Source organism: Pipistrellus hanaki (genome assembly GCF_964339955.1).
Source record: "Pipistrellus hanaki genome assembly, chromosome: 3".
NCBI lineage: Eukaryota > Metazoa > Chordata > Mammalia > Chiroptera > Vespertilionidae > Pipistrellus > Pipistrellus hanaki.
This window is the reverse complement of record NC_140505.1, coordinates 20391673-20412045: the sequence shown is the minus strand read 5'-3', so window position 1 is coordinate 20412045 and position 20373 is coordinate 20391673. Positions and strand designations below refer to the sequence as shown.

The 20373-nt window shown below is 42.5% G+C and overlaps 3 protein-coding genes across 5 annotated transcripts in view; 2 read left to right on the top strand and 1 right to left on the bottom strand.

Annotated features, from left to right (window-relative positions):
* The window catches only part of NSD3 (nuclear receptor binding SET domain protein 3), a 79437-nt gene extending 73294 nt beyond the window's left edge, over nt 1–6143 (top strand). For both annotated transcript variants that reach the window (XM_084879729.1, XM_084879728.1), the window contains one exon: nt 110–6143. In XM_084879729.1, coding sequence (XP_084735855.1) covers nt 110–351 — 242 coding nt within the window. In that variant the 3' untranslated portion in view covers nt 352–6143. The remainder of the gene's footprint in view (nt 1–109) is intronic.
* A 146-nt stretch (nt 6144–6289) lies between these two features.
* The window catches only part of PLPP5 (phospholipid phosphatase 5), a 17009-nt gene continuing 2925 nt past the window's right edge, over nt 6290–20373 (top strand). Inside the window, exons 1-7 of one of the 2 annotated variants that reach the window (XM_084879757.1) lie at nt 6702–6861; nt 7012–7120; nt 7455–7545; nt 8578–8641; nt 9147–9271; nt 10131–10301; nt 12173–14646. In XM_084879757.1, coding sequence (XP_084735883.1) covers nt 6785–6861; nt 7012–7120; nt 7455–7545; nt 8578–8641; nt 9147–9271; nt 10131–10301; nt 12173–12336 — 801 coding nt within the window. In that variant the 5' untranslated portion in view covers nt 6702–6784 and the 3' untranslated portion in view covers nt 12337–14646. Of the gene's footprint in view, nt 6862–7011; nt 7121–7454; nt 7546–8577; nt 8642–9146; nt 9272–10130; nt 10302–12172; nt 14647–20373 lie in introns of those variants that run through there. The other variant, XM_084879758.1, reaches the window with a different exon arrangement.
* DDHD2 (DDHD domain containing 2) overlaps nt 14152–20373 on the bottom strand; it is a gene marked incomplete at its 5' end in the record, with an annotated part of 26308 nt that continues 20086 nt past the window's right edge. The window contains 2 exon segments of the mRNA XM_084879745.1: nt 14152–18761; nt 19687–19794. Of these exon segments, the coding sequence (XP_084735871.1) occupies nt 19713–19794 (82 nt within the window). The 3' untranslated portion in view covers nt 14152–18761; nt 19687–19712.

The following is a 20373-nucleotide window of genomic DNA, read 5'->3' as shown; positions in this document are numbered from 1 at the left end:
GGAGTTGTATTCAATTGATCAGTCTCCAGGAAAGATGGGATCCTGGGTTTTTGTGGGTAATTAAGACAGGCACTAACTTGGGCTCTTCTCCTCCTATCCACCCTGTTAGGAAAGTGGGAGTGCCCGTGGCATCAGTGCAATGAGTGCAGCAGTGCAGCTGTTTTCTTCTGTGAGTTCTGTCCACGTTCCTTCTGTAAAGATCATGGGAAGGGAGCTCTGGTCCCCTCTGCACTGGAAGGCCTTCTCTGCTGCTCTGAACATGACCCCGGGGCTCCTGTGGCACCAGAATACTGGAGCAAGATCAAGTGTAAATTGGAATCACAAGATCATGGAGAAGAAGCAAAAGAATGAATGGGTGGTGATTTCCTTTTTCTTTGAACAAAAAGGAAAAGCAGACGTAAATAGGTGATGTTAGTAAAGGAGAGACTGCTGCCGGGTGCACAGCCTTTGCCATCAGTACTGCCTTATCAAGAGACCGGGAGCCTGGTCCTGCAGGCAGAAGCAGTTGGTGATATCTGGATTTTGTTTGATTTTGTTGGTTTGGTGATTCTTGAGTGGAAGGTTCGATTCCCTTGGTCCTTTCTTGCTTTTTATTTTGCTTCAAGGCCTTGCAGTTGGAAAAATATGTCTTTGCTTTAAAATTAGAACAAAGTGCAAGTTTTGTTAATGGAATAAGTGTAAAGTCCTTGGGTGTAAAAAGCAAAAGTCACCATCATTCCTTTATTTATTTTCATTTTTTTAAATGTTGAGAAGTATAGTTCAGATAGTCTAATCAGTGTGAGTGTGTTAGGTAGGAATTGGAGAAAGCCCTCTAGCAAAGGATATGATGATCTCTATATACCTCTTTACTGTGTAGTAGTAAGTAGGCTAACCTCTTTCCCTTCACAATGTCTTTCATAGCCTTGGAGAAGGCTTCTATGGAAGCATTGAATCTGGCCTCTTGAAAACAAAATGCTTCCGTGGCTTTTACCTCTGTGGTCTTAAACTAGGTGGGTTTTGTGATATGATAACTTTACCTAGAAAGTTATATAGTGTGATTTTGGTTTCGGTTTGGAGAAAAAAAGAAATGGATGCACTTACTGAGTTTGGAATGTTTTCCATTGATAGTGGGTATTTTTGATGAAGTGCATTTATGTAGATATGAATGCAGTATTAGAATGGTCATTCCTATTTCTTTTATATATATATATATATATATATATATATATATATATATATATATTATATATATATTATTGATTTCAGAGAGGAAGGGAGAGATAGAAACATAAGTGATAGGAGAGAATCATTGATCAGCTGCCTCCTACACACCCCCTACTGGGGATGGAGCTCATAACCCAGGCATGTGCCCTGACAGGGAATCTAACCATGACCTCCTGGTTCATAGGTTAACTTTCAACCACTGAACACATTGGCCGGGCTCATTCCTATTTCTTGACACACAGATAAAGGCAGCTAGAGGGGGACGAAAGGCACAGACCAAAAAAGTTGGATGATATAAGCACCATTTTCTGTCACACCCTAGTTGACTTGGAAAGAATTAGGGTATTTTATTTTGTCTCTGCTTCCCTCTCCTAATCAAACATTCCCTTTATCAACCGACTCCTCAAGTTTCCTGGTGAAACTACACAGACGAGTTTGTTTTTTAATAGCTCTTTTTGTTTAATCCTATTTGGGGTGGGAGGGGGCACATCTCAAACTTCTGTGTCAGCAGTTGCTGTTATCTGGTACTTAACGTTGTCCCGGTAGAAGGAGGGAGGGAAGCACTTCTACCAGGTGTATAATAGCCACACAAATGCACTCATCTTAGGAGCCGCTTAGGAAAAGCTCCAAGGAAGCAGTGTTAGCCAAAAGGATTGGCTGTGGTGCTTGCATCTCATAGATGCAAGTGTTCCAAGATGTCTGCCCACAGAACTCACTTGCTTTTAACCCCTAGGAATATGTATATTCCAGTAGCCCTTGTATGAAATAATTAGTGATGTCAGACATTGTTGTAACACTGTACTAAGTAGAAGTCTAGAATTAGCTTGAATGAACGTTAACTTGCTCTGTGAATTTTGACTGCTTACAATGAATTGCTGGTACCTGGTAACATTTATTTTCCCTCAAGAAGTACCTAGTAACCTTATGAAGGTAGGGAGGGTAGATGCTCTACCACACTCCTTCAGTTGTGTTATGTGTTTCTTTTTCTTACCAATTTAGAGCTCTTCTCTGGAAAAAAGAAGAAAAGCTGTTTTGTGCCTCTTTTTTTTTTTTTTTTTTGTATGTAAATGTGCAATGATACTGGATTTTTGTCTTGTGGGGGGGGAGGGGGGGACAAAACAGGAAAACAACACTACAGTTCCTTTACCTAAGCTCCTAAACTGCCACTTGCCTGATTCTGGCAATTAATTTTGAGGTGACTTATTGGGCCTCCAATAGTTCTTTTGATTAGATATGGTCCCAAAAGAAAGAGCAAAACGGAAAATGCTATACATGTTAGCAACTGTAATTGCTACAAGTAACATGGGTTACATCTTGCCAAAACACTAACATTTGCTCTTGAACAATTATATAGCTTGATGTCCTTTTAAAAAATAATTTAAGAAAATCTCGGTTTTATCATACTAAAACTTTATTTTCTATATATATATATGATGTTTGCTTTTCTAAACTTACTAACATGAAGGATTTCCTTTCATATTCAAAATGTAACTCTTGTTAAAACAATATCCAACATGAAATCTTATCTCCTTAGTGCTATTTGATATCTGATGACTTTTATATGGTAAGCCAGGGTCTAGTCTATAAACCACAAATACCTTAGGTTTAAGTATTTTTATGCAGTTCCTCATTGTGTCACGTTTTGTTTGTGTATCTGTAACAGAGCTCTGCTGAGCCCGCTTAATTTGGGGGGCGGGGTGGCTAATAGGATTGTTCTGTCATTTCAGAAATCAGGGTAGAAAACAAAATAGCTAACCGTAGCTCTGGGTCTGTGCATGAGTGTTCTTTCATGGTCTAAAAGGTGGTTTTAGTCATGCCAGTGCTAAGGAGCTCTTCTCACGCCGCCATCGTGTCACTGTTGATATTAAGTCCGTTGTGAAGTTGCAGGTTCTGGAAGCAGAAAAAGAGTGCGTTGTGCTTTAAGTGTGCAGCGTATACCTGCACTGTGCTTGCCTGTGCTTCCCCCGTGAAGTATTCCAACACACATTGCTCACTCAGCCTGAGGCTGGTATTTGTTAACTTTTAAATCTGTATGTGGTCAGAGCATACATGCGTGGTTTTTAATATTGTCCAAAATGAAATAACTTAAAGCAGCTTGAGATAATGGTGGTATTTTTTTTTTTAACCTCGTTAATTCTTGGGAGGAAGAAGTGAAGATAAGATTTTTCATAATCAGCATAAAGCATCAAAAATTGGATCAGTAACAACTAAAGAAGAAATCCTGATAACATTTCCAGGCGCTGAGCAGTGGAGAGGGGCTGGGCCATGCATGGCCAGCATGGGAAAGCAGGAGAGGCCAGGAGCAGCCGAGGAGGCTGAAGCAGCCCAAGGACACAGTCACTTCTTTAGTGTTTAATCAGGGCTAGAATGAGGGGTGGGGTGGGGTTTACTTTATGTTTGTTTTAACAAGCTCCCATTCTATCACAATTCTCAAAAGTAGTCTGGCCTAAGTTACATAATAGGCTTACTTTTAGAATCATCGAAACTTGTATGTTCAAGGCAGGAACATATCTCAAAACTAAAATAATAATGGGGGCAGGTAAGACTGCTCCAGTTCCCTTCTGCCAGTCCCAAATATTTGTAAATAATGTTGTGCAATTCTGAGGTGATCACGGAAAGGACTCCCAGACGGGGCAGGCTGTTGGGCAACTTTGCTGGTTCACGAAGTAGGGTCTCCTTTTGGAGTTGTTTGTGGCATGGTATGTGTTCCCATCAGGGTCCAGCCAGATCTGCAGTTTGGAAACAGATACAAAGGCCACTGTACAGAATGTAATCTCTGGACTACCCAGCATTTGTTGCTTGTCTTTTGTTTCATTTTTAAACACAAAGCTTCCTTCAACGTTCACCTTAAAGTCAAGGTGCTGCCACTGGCCATGTCCCAGCAGGATGAGAAAACAGTCACCACCTGGGAAGCTTAGGTGTGATGTGCTTGTCCACGAGGTACGATGGGTGATCCTGGGGAGCTGCTCTGGGCAGTGTCCGTCAGGCTTGTAACGCTTCTTACAAGGCTGATGTATCCGGCCACCCCCGCGTTGTCCACGTTGCTGCAGACATGGAATGATCATGGGGAATGGACCGAGGGCCACACAGAATCGGTCTGTGGCCATTTGTCAAAAAGGGGAGAACTTCCTCCCATTTCCAGATTAGCTAGGGCATAGATATAATTAGACAGCTTTGTCATGTATTTACAAGTATTGAAAAGTTGGAAATTTGTATATACTGAAATCTATCAACTTCTATCTGGGGTGGGGCACAGGGAGAAGAGGGGTGGGACCGCAGGGTAAGGGAGGGGACGACGATGTTTACCACAGGTGCGAAGTAGTCACTTTAACTTTGAGACCTCTGCCTCATGAATTCAGGTGTTTTTAAGTACTTGAAAGTCTTCAGATTCTCCTTCCTTTAACAGTTATTTTTAAATTTATGAAGTAGAAAGCATTGTTTTATACACTGTTGTGAAAATAGCCTAGTCTCTCATCCTCTTTCACACGAATTAAAGGTGAAGTTCTGCAAGTAGGTTTCTCACATCTAATGTACACGCGATGCCAGAAGCATTTCGAAGAATATTTCCCAGGTAGGTTCTTTATCATTTTGTCAACCCAAGCACCTCTTCTTTCTAATGTATGCCTGCCTGGGAAGGGGGTGGGGGGAATTTGCACTTATGTTACACCCTTGAAATGCTGGGTGTAACCTGTGTGTTTAAAAACCATTTTTTTTCTTTTTTTTTTTTTTTTTTTTTTTTGTCCATTGCTTAAGTGACCATTTGAAGTGCTTGTGGCACATACGTATGAAGGGGGAGGAGAAAGAGCGTTACCTGTTTTTTTGGTAGCCTCCGAAAGTCATTCACATGTAAGTAAAAGGGAAAAGATGAGTAGTTGCCAAAGTCATTTATTCAGTCCTTAGTTTTCTTATGTCCTTAGTTATTCTATCTGCATATTGGCAAGAAGCACCCTCAGGTTCCAGTACTTCCTTCCCTGGCCACCACAGACTTCTGATATGTGTGAATGCAGATTATCTGGATTAGGTATTGGTAAGGTATTCCTGTCAGTTTGGAAGTCGACTGGATAAAATTTGTTTATATCTATTTCATTTGTGCCGTCACATACTCTTTGTTAAAAAAGAAAATCATTATTGCCACAGACAAGTTGCTAAATGATGATTACAACTAACTAATAATAAGGTTCTTTTTATATACAAGGGTGTGTGCAAATTTGAATTGATATGAGAAATTCATTTTTACCCACTTGTGATATTGCACAAACACAGATACCGACAGATTCTGTTTTCATTTCCTTGTGATCTTTATGATAACAACCTTTGTAGATTGGTTATTTCTGTACTTTATCTGTAATAAACTTTGTAGATCCTGTGAATTGTTATTTTACCTAAATCACTTGAGACTTGAGTCTTTAATAACAAAGCACCAATATTCACTAAAGTCAATCTCTTGTGAGTTTCTGTGACTCGGCTAGAAGCTCGACACTAAAGGATTAGTGACCGTTTTCCTGGGGGTGTTCCACTAGGGCATTACTGTATAGCGACTTGATGTTGCCACACAGACTTCAGGATATATATTTTGGGGATTTTGTTGGCTGGCCTATGTTTTACTGCATAGTGTGAATTGTGCAAAGCTTGGTTAACCTGTATATAGATCGCTTACTGTTGACTCGATATCGTGTATTTAGGATTGCCTGTAATATTTAAGCTGCTTACTGCTGTCTGTGCTGGTAGGAATCAATTTTTGTATATTATATTTACTGAGATGTTGCCTTTTTTATTTTATAAATACTTTGGAATTCAAATGTGGTTTGTTTTGTTGGGTTTTTGTGGGGGTTTTTGCTTCCGTGAGGATTAATTTGGAAAGGTTTTTAATGACATTCCACTGATTTCAGATTTTGCTTGAGATTGACTTCAATAAATTGTCCTGTATGTTCCAAATTAAATATGTGGACTTGTTCATTGCCTGTAGTTTTCTTGCTCTAGTCACTGGGCCAGAGGCCTTCCTGGGAGGGAGGGGCCGGCTGCGGTGCTGCCCCACCCAGTGTGCCAGCCCCGTCAGCAAGGCCTGCAGCACAGCAAGTCCTGTGAGAGCTAAGTACATCTTCCTTCAAAATGCAATGCTGCTCATAAGCTGGGGCCCGCAAATGCAGGGGTTTCGTTTTGTGTTCGTGGAGGGTAGGTCCTTGGAGAATGTTGCTCCGTGCTTTGGTATCCTCTGAGAATATCCAGGCAACGGCCAGTTGGCGAAGGAGTCGGACATGACTGGGAGGTTGAAATCACTTTCATCCATTGGTTTATCAGACGGGAAGGTAGCCTGCTGCGTGGCAGGACACTGGGAGCTAGCTCCTTGCTGGAGAACATCACTGCTTGCCCTCCATCCTTCTTGCTAGTAGGTGATCTGAGAGCACACCGACCTGGCCGGGTAAGGAGGCGGAGCGCCTCCCCTGCCTGCAGTTCCCCGAGTGCCCACCAGCGGGCGCTGCCAGCAGCTGAGAACGGCCTGGGAAGGAGGCGGGGGAGGCGGCCTCCTGTGCTCGCTGCAGCGGCTGCCACGTCAGCGCGCTCAGGACTGAGCGGCGGCGGCATGGCTCGGATGAGGAAGGCAGCGGAGGCCTTCTGGGCCGAACTGGGCTTGCGGATCGCACTGTTCACGGCCTTCCTGTAAGCGGCTTCCGGATCGGGCCCCAGGGCCCGGCACCCTCTTGCACGGACCGGGTAGGCGGGTCCCCGCAGCGCTGCCGGCTCTCCCCAGGTCGCGGGGAGCCGGAGGGAAGCAGACCAACGTGCTCTGCACTTTTTGTTTCCCTTCAGGGTGACAGAGCTGCTCCCGCCCTTCCAGAGGCTCATCCAGCCCGAGGAGATGTGGCTGTACCGGAACCCGTATGTGGAAGCAGACTATTTCCCCACAAAGTGGATGTTTGTGCGTGGAGGACAGCCCTTCCTCCCGCCCCCGGGGACGGCTTCCTGCGCTCTGGTGCCGGGAAGCCGAGGCGGTCCTTCTGGCTCCCAAACGGCCTTTGTGGGGGGGCTGTCACTGCCCTCGCTGATGTGCAGAGGTGGTGCTTCCCCATGGTTAAGAGCCAGATTTAGGGCGCCGGGCTCTTCGAGAGGCTGTGGCTGCTGGGGGCCCGGGTTTGTCTTTACTGGGGAGCGGCTGGGTCTGAATGATGAGTTCTGTCACTGCCCTCCCTCTCCCGGGGGAGCTCCTGTGCCCACTGGTTTTGTTTGCTAACCTTTGCCATGTTCTGGTCCAGGCCATTGCCTCTCTCTCCCCGCTGTCTCTGATCCTCCTGGCCAAATGTCTCAAGCAGGCGGACACCACGGACAGCAAACAAGCCTGCCTGGGTAAGAGCTGGCCCTTCCCACCCGGCGTCTTGGTGCCCGAATGAGAAGGCAGGTCTGTGGCCTCAGTGTGGAGGCCACCGAGTTCTACATTCCTGAGGTGCTTGTATCTGCCCGGACCCCACTTGTTACCCTGGGACAGTGGTCGGCACACCGCGGCTCACGAGCCACATGCGGCCCTTTGGGGCTCCTTGAGTGTGGCTCTTCCACAAATACCACAGCCTGGACAAGTCTATTTTGAAGAAGTGGCGTTAAAAGAAGTTTAAGTTTAAAAAATTTGGCTCTCAAAAGAAATTTCGATCGTTGTGCTGTTGATATTTGGCTCTGTTGACTAATGAGTTTGCCAACCACTGTCCTGGGAGACAGAGGAATAGCACTGTAAGAACTTTCAGCCTCACAGATGGCCTGCACGCCCTGGGTTATGTGTGCCTCAGAAATGACGTCAGCCGGCACAGTTCTCCCTGTGCCACAGCTGAGCGGTCAATTGTTGAGGGCCAGAATCCTGTTGTTGTTGTTAATCCTCACCTGAGGATATTTTTCCATTGATTTTCAGAGAGACTCAATATTGGGGTAACTATTCAAGAATAGGGGAGGTGGTTTACCTTCCTGAGATTTGAACACTTTATTACTAATGTATTATTTGTTAGATCCTACAATGTGGTACGGTCATAGAAATATTAACTAAACATTGACACTGTGTCAGCTGTTTTGAAAAGCATTTTATTTTTTATATGGAAAGGAGGGATAGAAACATCAATGTGACAGAGACACATCCATTGGTTGCCTCCGGCACACATCCCAACAGAGGCCAGGGATCGAACCTGCAACAGCCACGATAAGTTGAACCGAGACCCTTTTGGTACGTGGCTGGCATTCACCACTGAGCCACGCTGGCCAGGGCCAGAACCATTTTTATAGTCAGCTTGAGCCCGATCATTCCTCTATCTCAGAAAGGCCACGGCTTGTCACTGAGACAGTGACTGTGCAATTCCTTCAAGACGGATGCCACTAACGATAGGTTTCTTTGTCTTCCAGCTGCCAGCCTTGCCCTGGTTCTGAATGGTGTCTTTACCAACACAATAAAGCTGATAGTGGGGAGGTAAGTGCCCAGAGGGAGCCACCGGTGCCTGCCTCGGCCTTCCCTCGGCAGGAGAGATGGTTGATGGCACTCTTTCTCCTTATCCTTCTTTGTTCTCAGCCTGTTCTTGCTCCCTGCCCTGCCCTGCCCCTCAGTCCTGCAGGTGACACTGGGCTCTTTCCGGCCCCAAACAGCATTTCCATTGACACCCACAGCAGTTCGGTGTCCTCTAGAGCCCCCCCCTGAAGCCGCACTGTGACTTGCTCTTTGCCCTAAAAGCTAACCATGTGCCAAAATAAAACCACCTGTGCTAGCTTGGCTTCTTCCCCCCCCCCCCCCCCCCCCCCCCGAATTAAACACTCACCCTGGAAATAAGGCTTTTCTTAGTGGTGACTATACTAGTCCAATCTCATTATTTTGCTTGGACACTGTGTATCCATCAGTGAACAGGATTATGGACGTCTGATACACTAAAACACAAGTTCTGGAGTTGTGACCAGAAATGACATCTGCTCGTTTCTTCCAGGCCACGCCCTGACTTCTTCTACCGCTGCTTCCCCGATGGGCAGGCCCGTTCCGGCCTGGCGTGCACGGGAGATGAGGATGTGGTGAAGGAGGGCCGCAAGAGCTTCCCCAGTGGGCACTCTTCCTGTATGCTACCATGTGGACTCCACGTCTGTGGTTTGGGGGATCACTGCATTTAATGTAGGAGGCTTGTGAGGACGAAAACATCATACTACTCTTGTTCTTGTATCTGGAAATTGGAGACCCTCCCCCCACATCTTTAAGAACCCCAAGATTTCAAAAGCCTGAGCCTCAATATTAGGGTAACCATTTAAGATTAGGGGAAGTAGTTCACCTTCCTGAGATTTGGACATTTTATTACTAATGTATTATTTATTAGATCCTATAATCTGGTACTAGTCATAGAAATATTAACTAACCTTTGACAACTGTGTCAGTTGTTTTGAAAAGCATTTTATTTTTTAAAATACATTTTTATTGATTTCAGAGAGGAAGGGAAAGAAATACCGTAGATAGAAATGTCAATGATGAGAGAGAATCATCAAGTGCTGCCTCCTGACACCCACACTGGGGACTGAGCCCACAGTCCGGGCGTGTGTCTCAACCAGGAATCGTACCATGAGCTTCGATTCATGGGATGACTCTCAACCACTGAGCAACACCAGCCAGTGGAAAGCATTTTAGATACTACCTCATTTGACACTATACTAGCCCAATGAAGTGGGTACTATTATTTTTATGATTCCCATTTATACATGAGAAAACTAAGGCGTTGAGAAGTAACCTGCCCCGAGTCATACAACTAGTTAGGATATTAACTTTGCAACACAAAATAAAGTGTTTAATTTTTCCTTTAATTTCCCTCTCCCTCAAAAAAAAGGGGGGGGGGGGGATAAAACATATTCATGTCCCCTGGCCTCCTCCTTGTAGATTAGTGGGGAGCTTCCTTTAAAAGACATACACTTACACGTTTTCCCTCTTCTAGTTGCATTTGCTGGGCTGGCCTTTGCTTCCTTCTACCTGGCAGGGAAGTTACACTGCTTCACGCCACAAGGCCGTGGAAAATCTTGGAGGTTCTGTGCCTTTCTGTCACCTCTGCTTTTAGCGACTGTGATTGCACTGTCCCGCACCTGTGACTATAAGCATCACTGGCAAGGTAAGCAGTCTTCATGCCCTGGAAGCTTCCATGTATCTATCATTCATTTTATCTCCAGCATCTGGCACAGAGTTGACACTAAGAGTCTGTTGAATGAATAAACCTGTGAGTATGAGAAGGTCTGGGGCCTATACTAAGATAATGCATTTATAACTACACTAGAGGCCCAGTGCACAAAATTCAGAGTGGGGGTGTCCCTCAGCCCAGCCTGCACCCTCTCCAATCTGGGACCCCTGGAGGGATGTCTGGTGGGATCAGGCCTAAATGGGCAGTTGGACATTTCTCTCACAATCCAGGACTGCTGGCTCCCAACTGCTTGCCTGCCAGCCTGATCACCCCCTAACCACTCCCCTGCCAGCCAGATTGATGCCTAACTGCTCCACTGACAGCCTGTTTGCCCCTAACTGCCCTCCCCTGCAGGCCTGGTCCCCACAATTGCTCTCCATTGCAGGCCTGGGTCCTGCCTCCCCTCCCTTGCAGGCTTGGTCACCCCCAACTGCCCTCCCTTGCAGGTCTGGTCCCTCCCAACTGCCCTCCTCTGCTGGCCATCTTGTGTGTTGGAGTGATGGTCAACCTGCATATTATTCTTTTATTAGATAAGATAGAGGCCTGGTGCATGGGTGGGGGCCAGCTGGTTTGCCCTGAAGGGTGTCCTGGATCAGGGTGGGAGTTCCCTTGGGGTGTGTGGCTGCCTGGGCAAGGGACATGTGGTGGTTTGCAGGCCAGCCATTCCCTCCACCACCACCACACACACCCTCACCCCCCCCCCCCCAAGCGACCTAAGTGGAGACCCTCGTATCTGGGATTTATCTTCTAGAATTGAAACTTTATAGCCTGGAGTGGAGCCAAGCTTCCTGCTTGCTCTGTGGTGGCAGCCATTTCTGTTGGGATTTATATATCTTCTATAATTGAAACTTTGTAGACTGGAGTGGAGGCCAAGGCAGGCCAGGGCTTTAGAAGCTTGGCTTCCTCCATCGCCAAGGGCAACCCTAGCCTCCTGCTCTTTCCAGCTCTGTGGCTGCCGCCATTTCTGTTTGGATTTATTTATTGTATCTTCTATCATTGAAACTTCGTAGCCTTGAGTGGAGGCTTAGGTTGGCAAGGGCAGGCGGAAAGCTTGGCTTCCTCCATTGTCAGGGAAATCAAGCCTCCCTCCTGCTCTCTGCGGCCGCAGCCATCTTGGTTAGGTTTATTTGCATATTTTCTCCTGGTTAGCTTGTGGGCGTGGCTTGTTTGTATAGCGGAGGTGCGGTCAATTTGCATATTACTCTCTTATTAGATAGTATGGAAGATGAGAAAGGAGACTGGACCTTTTAAGGAGATAACCAAGAATTAATGTCCTAATTTTTTCATTATTTTGAGGCATCATAAATTTAGAATAAACTAGAATGTTTTATAACAAACCTCAAATTTATTTACTGTCTTAAAATAAAAATTAAATTAATCGTCACCCCTAACTTGTCCAGAAATAATACTAAAATTCAAGGAGCGTAAACTAATTTTTTGAGGAGAGACAACTGAAGAGTTTATTCCTTCCTCTAGAACTCTTTAAGTGGTGAAAACAATGAAAATTGTTAATAGTATGAAGTAAACGTTTGTTATTCTTTTGAATTAAAAAAAAATCAACCTAATGTACTTGAAAAAGGCTTTTTATACTTAACTAAAAATGTGTTTTGCTTTAGTGCTTAGAGAACAATCTGATAATCCTATAAACTTTATTATGATCAAATTGAGAAAGCCCTAAACCTGAGTTTTTGCAGTCCGAACAATGAGAATAACCTGGAGGGCCAAGTTCTCTATACTGTGTGCTGTCTGGCACGATTGAAGAGTCTAATGTGATTAAGAGAAGACTTCATCTCCTCTCTCTTCAGATGTACTAATTGGGTCTGTGATTGGCCTGACATTTGCCTATGTCTGCTACCGGCAGTATTACCCTCCTCTGACTGACGCAGAATGCCATAAACCATTTCACAGCAGACTTGTACTTCCTACTGCACAAAAGGACTCTATGAATCCTTATCTACTTGATATTTAGAAATTGGAGCTACCTCAATGGAGAAGAATAGGTGAATCAGCCCCTCTTCTCTGGACCAGGGGAAGACAAGACTTTCCTACCTTTTGACCTGTTAAAAGATACAAGTGAGGACATTAGCATTTCATTGTGTTCCATATGATTATGCAGTTTTGCCCTTGCTCACATGAGTTCACCATGAGGAGTCACAAGGTTCTTTTTCACTACTGTATGCCACACATTCTCATAAGAGAGCTTTCAATAATACTCCTACAGCGTACAAATCTGGTTCATAAGATTGGTATCCTAAGACCTACAGAAGTGTTTCTTTATATAATGCCTTTTGTTGTTGTTAATCCTCACCAAGGATATTTTTTCCATTGATTTTTAGAGGGGGTGGGGGGGAGAAACATCAATGTGGGAGTGACACACACTTCAACGCTGAGGACTGAGCCTCCAACCAAAGTACACGCCCTTGACTGTAATCGAACCTGAGATCCTTCAGTCCATAGGCTGACCCTCTATCAACTGAACCAAACCAGCTAAGGCCATGGTTGGCGAACCGGCTCATGAGCCACACATAGCTCTTTGGCCTCTTGAGTGTGGCTCTTCCACAAAATACCATGTGCGGGCGCACATGTACAGTGCAATTGAAATTTTGTGGCCCATGCGCAGAAATCAGTTTTCGGCCTGTGCGAATTTTTTATGAAGAAGTGGCGTTAGAACACTCAAGGGGCCAAAGAGCCGCGTGTGGCTCGAGAACCACAGTTTGCAGACCACTGGGCTAGGGCATAAATGCCTTTCTTAGAAGGATCTTGTCACAAGCCTTTACATAGTCCTACTTAATCCTAAAAGCTAGAGTCAATTCTCAAAACTTCATTTCCCTTTGAGTGTGGGGCGGCCTGGGCGAGGGACCTGTGGTGGTTCATGACCAACTAAATTATTTTGTTTCCACTTACTTTCTCTGGTGACAATTCCATCAAGCCTTAACGGGGGGAGTATCCATTTCTGACTGGTTTAACACTGCTTTGCATATCTTATCCAAGTTCAGCTAGATAGAGGTATTTTTAATAATGTGGACATAAATGATTTGTCAAATTACTAAGTAAACACAATAAAAAAGAAAATGGTTAGAAGTGTGGTTTCAGCGCTAATAACTGACTGTTTCTACCTCATTTGTCCTTAACTGTGCTCTTGAGCTTTCTCTCCCTTCATGACTAAAGATGTTCCCAAATGCATCAACTCTGCCAACTGGGTAAGGCAGGAAAGAAAATTACAGAGATCATTATCTGAAGGACAAATCTTTTTCTGTCCCTTCTTTATAGTGAAATAAAAGGAACAATTACAGGATATAACGATGCTCTAGTATCTACAACTAACTTTCTCTTTGTTGAGATTATATGTTAAATTATGTTAAATATGACCTTGTCTTTTACATTAATTTCTATTACGTATTTCCATTGTATCTTTTCCCTTTATAAATGTGATAAATAAAATGGTGAATGTGTGTTTTTTCTACTGAAGTGTAGCATTTAAGAGCTGGAACATTTTCAGAGTAAAGCATTGGTTTCTTCTTCTGACATAAGTGATTCAACTACAGTAGTGGCTGATTTCTGTAAACTTCTAAGATCAGTCTCAGTATTTGCCTTTAAACCGCCCTGTTTTCAACTCTATAACTGCCTATGACAATGAAAACACCAGGCAAGGGAAAAGAACTTAAATGTTAGTTTTTTGCTCAAAAGTTTTATTTTTTAAAATGTGCTTAGTAAACCATAGGGGAAGAGAAAATGGTTATTATACAGATTTTCTTTATGGTGAATGAACCAGGTAACAGTAGGCAACAAGTAAATATGGTTTTATTTCAGTATTTACTCGAGTTTAAATATAATCATATAAAAAACAGACATTTCAAAAAGTGCAAAATATTACAAAGCTAATCAGTGCTAATGATCTTTCCATGCAAACAATACCAATTCTGGAGTTGTGACTATGTATAAAATGGTACTCTTCCAGAGTTTTAAAACAGGCTTGGTCGAGAGATTGCACATGACACAAAAGAAATAGTGCAAATAATACACAACTAAAATTCCTCCCATTGACATGCCAACAATAATCAAGGCTCAACTACAACAGGAAAGTATGCAGCCCATACAGGGGATGCATCTGGAGTGCCCAGCTTGGGTGATTGAGGAGGCTATAAAAAAAACCACTGCATTAGGCCCTTACAAAGCCTGAGAGATGTAGCAGCTCTACTTAATACATAGAAACAACAGGAAAACTACCAAAATGAGACAAAGAAATGAACAAAACTCCAGGGGGGAAAAACTAAACAAATGGAAACAAGAAATCTAGATGCAGAGTTCAAAACACTGATTAAAAGGATGCTCAAAGAACTTAGAATTTCAGCAGCATAAAAAACAACATGGAAACCATAAAATAAGAACCAGTCAGAAATGAAAGATATACTAACAAATGAATAATAATTTAGAGGGAATCAACAATAGAATAAAGCTGAGAATCAAATCAGTGATTTGGACTATAAGGAAGCAAAAACACTGGATCAGAACAGCAAAAGTAATAATCCAAAAAAATGAGGAGCTCTGGGGCAACTTCAAGCATACCAACAGTAGCATCATGGGGTGGCCAGAAGGAGAAGAGAGAGCAAGAAATTGAAAATCTATTTGAAAAAATGACAGAAAACTTCCCTAACATGGTGAAGGAAATAGACACACAGATCCAGGAAGTCCAGAGAGTTCCAAATAATATGGATTCCAAAAGACCCACACCAAGCACATCATAATTAAAAAGCAAAATGTTAAAAACAATCTTAAAAGCAGAAAGAGAAAAACAGTTACCTACAAGGGAGCTCCCATAAGACTGTCACCTGATTTCTCAACAGAAACTTCGCAGGCCAAAAAGGATTGGCAAGAAATATTCAAAGTGATGATCATATAAAGAAGCACTCTCTAGGCCAGAAAAAGCTAAAAAAAAGTTAGCACCAAACCAGTATCACATGAAATGTTAAAGGGTCTTCTTGGGGGAGAGGGGGAAGAGGGGAAAAAAGACCAAATTGAACAATAAAATGACGGTAATACTTATCAATACTTGAATCTAAAAAACAAACAAGCAGAACAGAAACAGACGCATAAGTAGAGAACATTTTAATGGTTGCCAGATGAGAGGGGGGTTGGAAGGGATTAACAAGTATAAATTGGTAGTTACAGAACAGTCATGGGGATATAAAGTACAGCATAGGGAATATAGTTAATAGTCTAGTAACTATGTATGGTGTCATAGGGATATGAGATTTATCAGGATGGTCATTTAGCAAACTATAGAATGTCTAATCACTGGGTTGTACACCTGAAACTAATATGTCAACTAATTAAAAAATAAAAAATGATTTAAAAGATATGCAACTAAATAAGGGATTTAAATCAAGCTTATTGGCTTCCAGGTTAAAGAACCAGAATTCCTTCACAGGCCAGCATGCCAGAGCCCCAAGTTCCAAGACAACAGAAACTTTGTTCAAGACCTGGCCCTATGAATTGTCTTCATCTGGCTGTTAACTGAACAAGAAATAAGCATATCTGATCTTTCTGGAGATTTGGGGAAGTTGCAAAAAATACAGAAAAGAAAAATGGTCACGTTAATAAGACCCGAGGCTTTGTACCCAAAGCTGATGCTGACCAGAACCTAACTGTCTTTAGGGCTAATGATTAAGGGAGTGGACATGCAAGGAAGGAGAGACAGCTGAATGCAAAAGCAGCCAGGTGGAGACAATGCACAGGCAAGGTATGGGGAAGAATGTGGAACTCCCATGCCCTCCTGGCTGTGGTGGCAGCCATTTCTTTCACAATACCCTCACCCCCTGCACTGCACCTCCGCGTGTTCAACCCAGAAGCTCTCCGAATTGAGTGAAGCTTGCTATGTTATTTAAGAGTATATCTGACACCCATTTGGTCATCATTTTTTAATGTTTCATTGTTATTTACAACCAGAAAGGCATCCATTACCTTATTACATTGCTTCATGATCAGAATGCTTATTTGTATTATCCTCTAGATGTTTTGTAACTTTTAGAATAGTTTTTTTAAATGAGATATGTTTCCTAAAATGTTAGTAAATTAAAATGTAAATATGGTAACTGTGTAATTACAACCAGTGCAGAGATGACTGGTTTCATATGTAGTCCTGTGAAACAACCTTTACTGACAGTATAACTTTAAAGATAAACATTGATTCATCTACTAAGGACAGACGGAAACTCAGACAATTTTGCTACCACTCAAGCTAGCATTATTCAGCAGATGTTGAAATTGGTAGATTCTAAACATATTTAGGAATTTCTAGCTCTAATTTATTTGCCTTCATTACTTTTCTTTATAAAGTTGTACAATTACATAAATAAATATCTGTTTCCAGAGGAGGGAAAAATCAAGCTTATTACCCTCTATAATATATAATCATGATAACATAGGTGAAAACACAACATATATATAAAGCTCTTCTACAGTTACTGCCCCAGACCAGCAGGATAGGAACATTTCTTATAACAAGCAGTGGTTTATCCAGGTATCTAGAGTTATGCCGTTCATCTTTGGTTATACTCACTCTTGCTTGTTCTTTGGTTTATGCCTAAACAGTACCAATTCTGCTAAATGAAGAGCAAAAGCTTCTCCTCTAATATATGTATTGAATGCTACTTAATTCTCAACCCTTTTTCAAACTCAGAATTTACATACAAAGGAAATAAAGTATTCAATATTATCTGAAACTACTCAGTGGGTTAGTCATCATTAGTCTTTAAGCAGAGGGCAAAGAGGCCAGGCTCTGAGCTATACCCTGACCTCACCTCTACCATCTCTAGATGACAGTAATTAACTTCCCCCTTCCTTTTTTCTTCAGGAAGGGATAAACACTGCTTTCCAAGGGATGGCTTGAGTGAATGTTAAATACCAGTGCTTTCACAATACCTTGCTACATTTATTATAAACAAACAAACAAAAAACAGTTTGCCTGGCCATGCCACTCAATGGCCTGTGGAAATCTGAGAGGAGTGTATCACAAAAAACACTGCAAAGACAATGACAAACAGATCAACGAGAAAGAAAAACCTACAGCACACTGGTGAGACGATGCCTTGGAAAAAAAAATCAGACACATTCACCCATTTTCTTCGAGGTACATCTCGCTTTGCGTGTTCTGACACTGAATCTGGAGTAGCTGTTCCTTGGCTACTGCATAGCCAAACCTGCCTGTTCAACCAACACTGCCTGTGCCACGAGTCGTTCAAACAGGCAGTGATGTTCGCAAAGTTTTCAAAGAGGACACACAATGCTATCTTCGCTCAAATTAATATGCAGGTGACTTATACAAATTGTATTTCACCATAAATGCAAGACTAAGATTTTACTTATTCTAGGCTGCATAATTTCAGGTTTGTCAGCCTTTATAGCTTTATCCTCAACTAAGAACAGAAGCTACTACCAAATAATAAATCAGACTTCATCTAGATATATAATATCTTTGCTTTATAAAGGTGCACCTAATGTGAACTAAATTGTCCACGTTAGACTCAGAGGTATCCAAATAGCTGGGGGGGGTGAGGGGGGAGAATGAACAGCATAGCATCAGTGATTCCTAATAAACCTGTCACTTAGCTGTAGAAAGTAAATACTTTTTTCAAGTTACATTTTAGTCTTTCTTCATATAAAAATTCATAGAAAAGATAGCTCAGCCAAGACCAGTTTGGCTCAGTGGATAGAGCATCGGCCTACGGACTGAAAAGTCCCAGGTTCGATCCCGGTCAAGGGCATGTACATTGGCTGCGGGCACATCCCCGGTAGAGGGTGTGCAAGAGGCAGCTGGTAGATGTTTCTCTCTCATTGATGTTTCTAGCTCTCTATCCTTCTCCCTTCCTCTCTGTAAAAAATCAATAAAATATATTTTTTTTAAAAAGAAAAGATAGCTCAACAGAATTTGCCCAACAGTCTTTTCCATATCCATTTAGACGCAGCCTTCAATGCAGAGAACACTAGGAAGAGAAGAATGTACCCCAATTACCTACTGAACAGTCTGCTTCCAAACTAAAACATATCCTAGAAAAATTTCTATCAACCCAAAACAAGTCAAACTCAAAGCAGATTTACTACCATCTTACGTGATAGGCAATAAAGTCTGGTACCTATATACTGTCATCAAAGAATTAAGGACGTAAACCACCCCCAGCTATGAAGAAAGAATGGCAAGTATTTATATGAAGCCAGTGGTAAAAAATAATAGGGTGTCTTCCTTTGCTTTTCCACTCACTTCCAAAATGGAAGATTATCTTCCAAAGCCCCCAATGTTGAGTGACAGGCAACATGCAAGAAATGATACAGCTGAGGAGAGGAAAACTGCGGCAACAAACAGGTGTATATTCTGGAGAAGGACCCCTCAATGTCCATCTAGGGAGAAAGGGGAAAAGAGGTCACCATGCAGGCACAACTGGAAGGCACCAAGGGAGAATGCCGGAGCCTAATAAATGAATACATACATATACATATACATATACATATACATATACATATACATATACATATACACATATACACACATACACATACACACACACACACACACACACACACATATATATGTGTATATATATATATATATATATATATATATATATATATATATGCCTAAGCGACAGTAACAACCCAACTCCCGGAACGACCAGTTGCTATGATGCACACTGATCACCAGGGGGCAGTCACTCAACACAAGAGCTGGTCCCTGGTCAATGCGCTCCTACAGCCAACCTCCCACGGCTCCTCCCTCTGGCCAGCCAACCTCCCGTGGCACTCCACCCCAGCTGGCCAACCTCTCACAGTCCCTCCTCATGGCCAGCCAGCCCCCCAATAGGCCTCAATCGCTGGCCAGGCCAAGGGACCCCACCTGTGCAAGAATTTGTGCATCGGCCTCTAGTTAGATATAATACACATCTAGAAGACCGAGTAAATCTCAGGATGGGATGTTTGTAATTAAAATTGTAACTGTTGCCATGGTAATTCTTAGATGATCAGAACTATTAAGATTCTGAGTTTGGATCCTAAAAATAACAAATTTTATTGGGCCAAATCACTAGCAAAGCCCGAACGCACACATGCACATTCACATATTCACTAATCACAGCGCTATAGACCTTTTCCCATGAATGTTAATCAGAGTTCCTTTAAAAATTAATAATAACTAAAACATTTCCTGGAAAAATTAGAGTTTAGTGACAGGCAACAGAAAAGTATATTTATAAAGAGTCCAACTCCTTAGTTCTTTTTATCATGTTAATATGTAGGAATTATGCTGTATACATGACATTTAAAAACTTACATTAAGCAGCCATAGAAGTTTCATTTTTACTGTAAAGGCTGATCAAGGAAGATACCCTGGGTTTGGTAGATTTCTTTGAGGACCAGTAATACTGTATCTTCAGACTCCCTGTAAGGAGAGAAAATTATGTTGTAAAAAAAGGAACTAACATTTACATTAGATGGTTTACATATATTAATTCATTTAATTTATGCAACACCTTGCAAATTCATCTTTTTACTACTGCAACAAGATTCAAAGGTGATGTAATTGGCAGTGGTTTGGAAGTCTAGCATAATGTCCAGTAATATAAAAAAAACTAGCAGTAAATAACAAAGAACTATTCCCTTTTTTTAAAAAATATTTTTTAAATTTATTTCAGAGAGGAAGGGAAGAGGGAAAGAGAGAGAGAAACATCAATTATGATTAAAGAATCATCAATTGGCTGCCTCCTGTAAATCCACCACCAGGGCCGAACTGGTTTGGCTCAGTGGATAGAGCGTCGGCCTGTGGACTGAAGGGTCCCGGGTTCGATTCCGGTCAAGGGCATGTACCTTGACATCCCCAGTGGGGGGAGTGCAGGAGGCAGCTGATCAGTGTTTCTCTCTCATCAGTGTTTCTAACACTCTATCCCTCTCCCTTCCTCTCTGTGAAAATCAATAAAATATATTTTTAAAAAATAAAAATAAATCCACCACCAGGGATCGA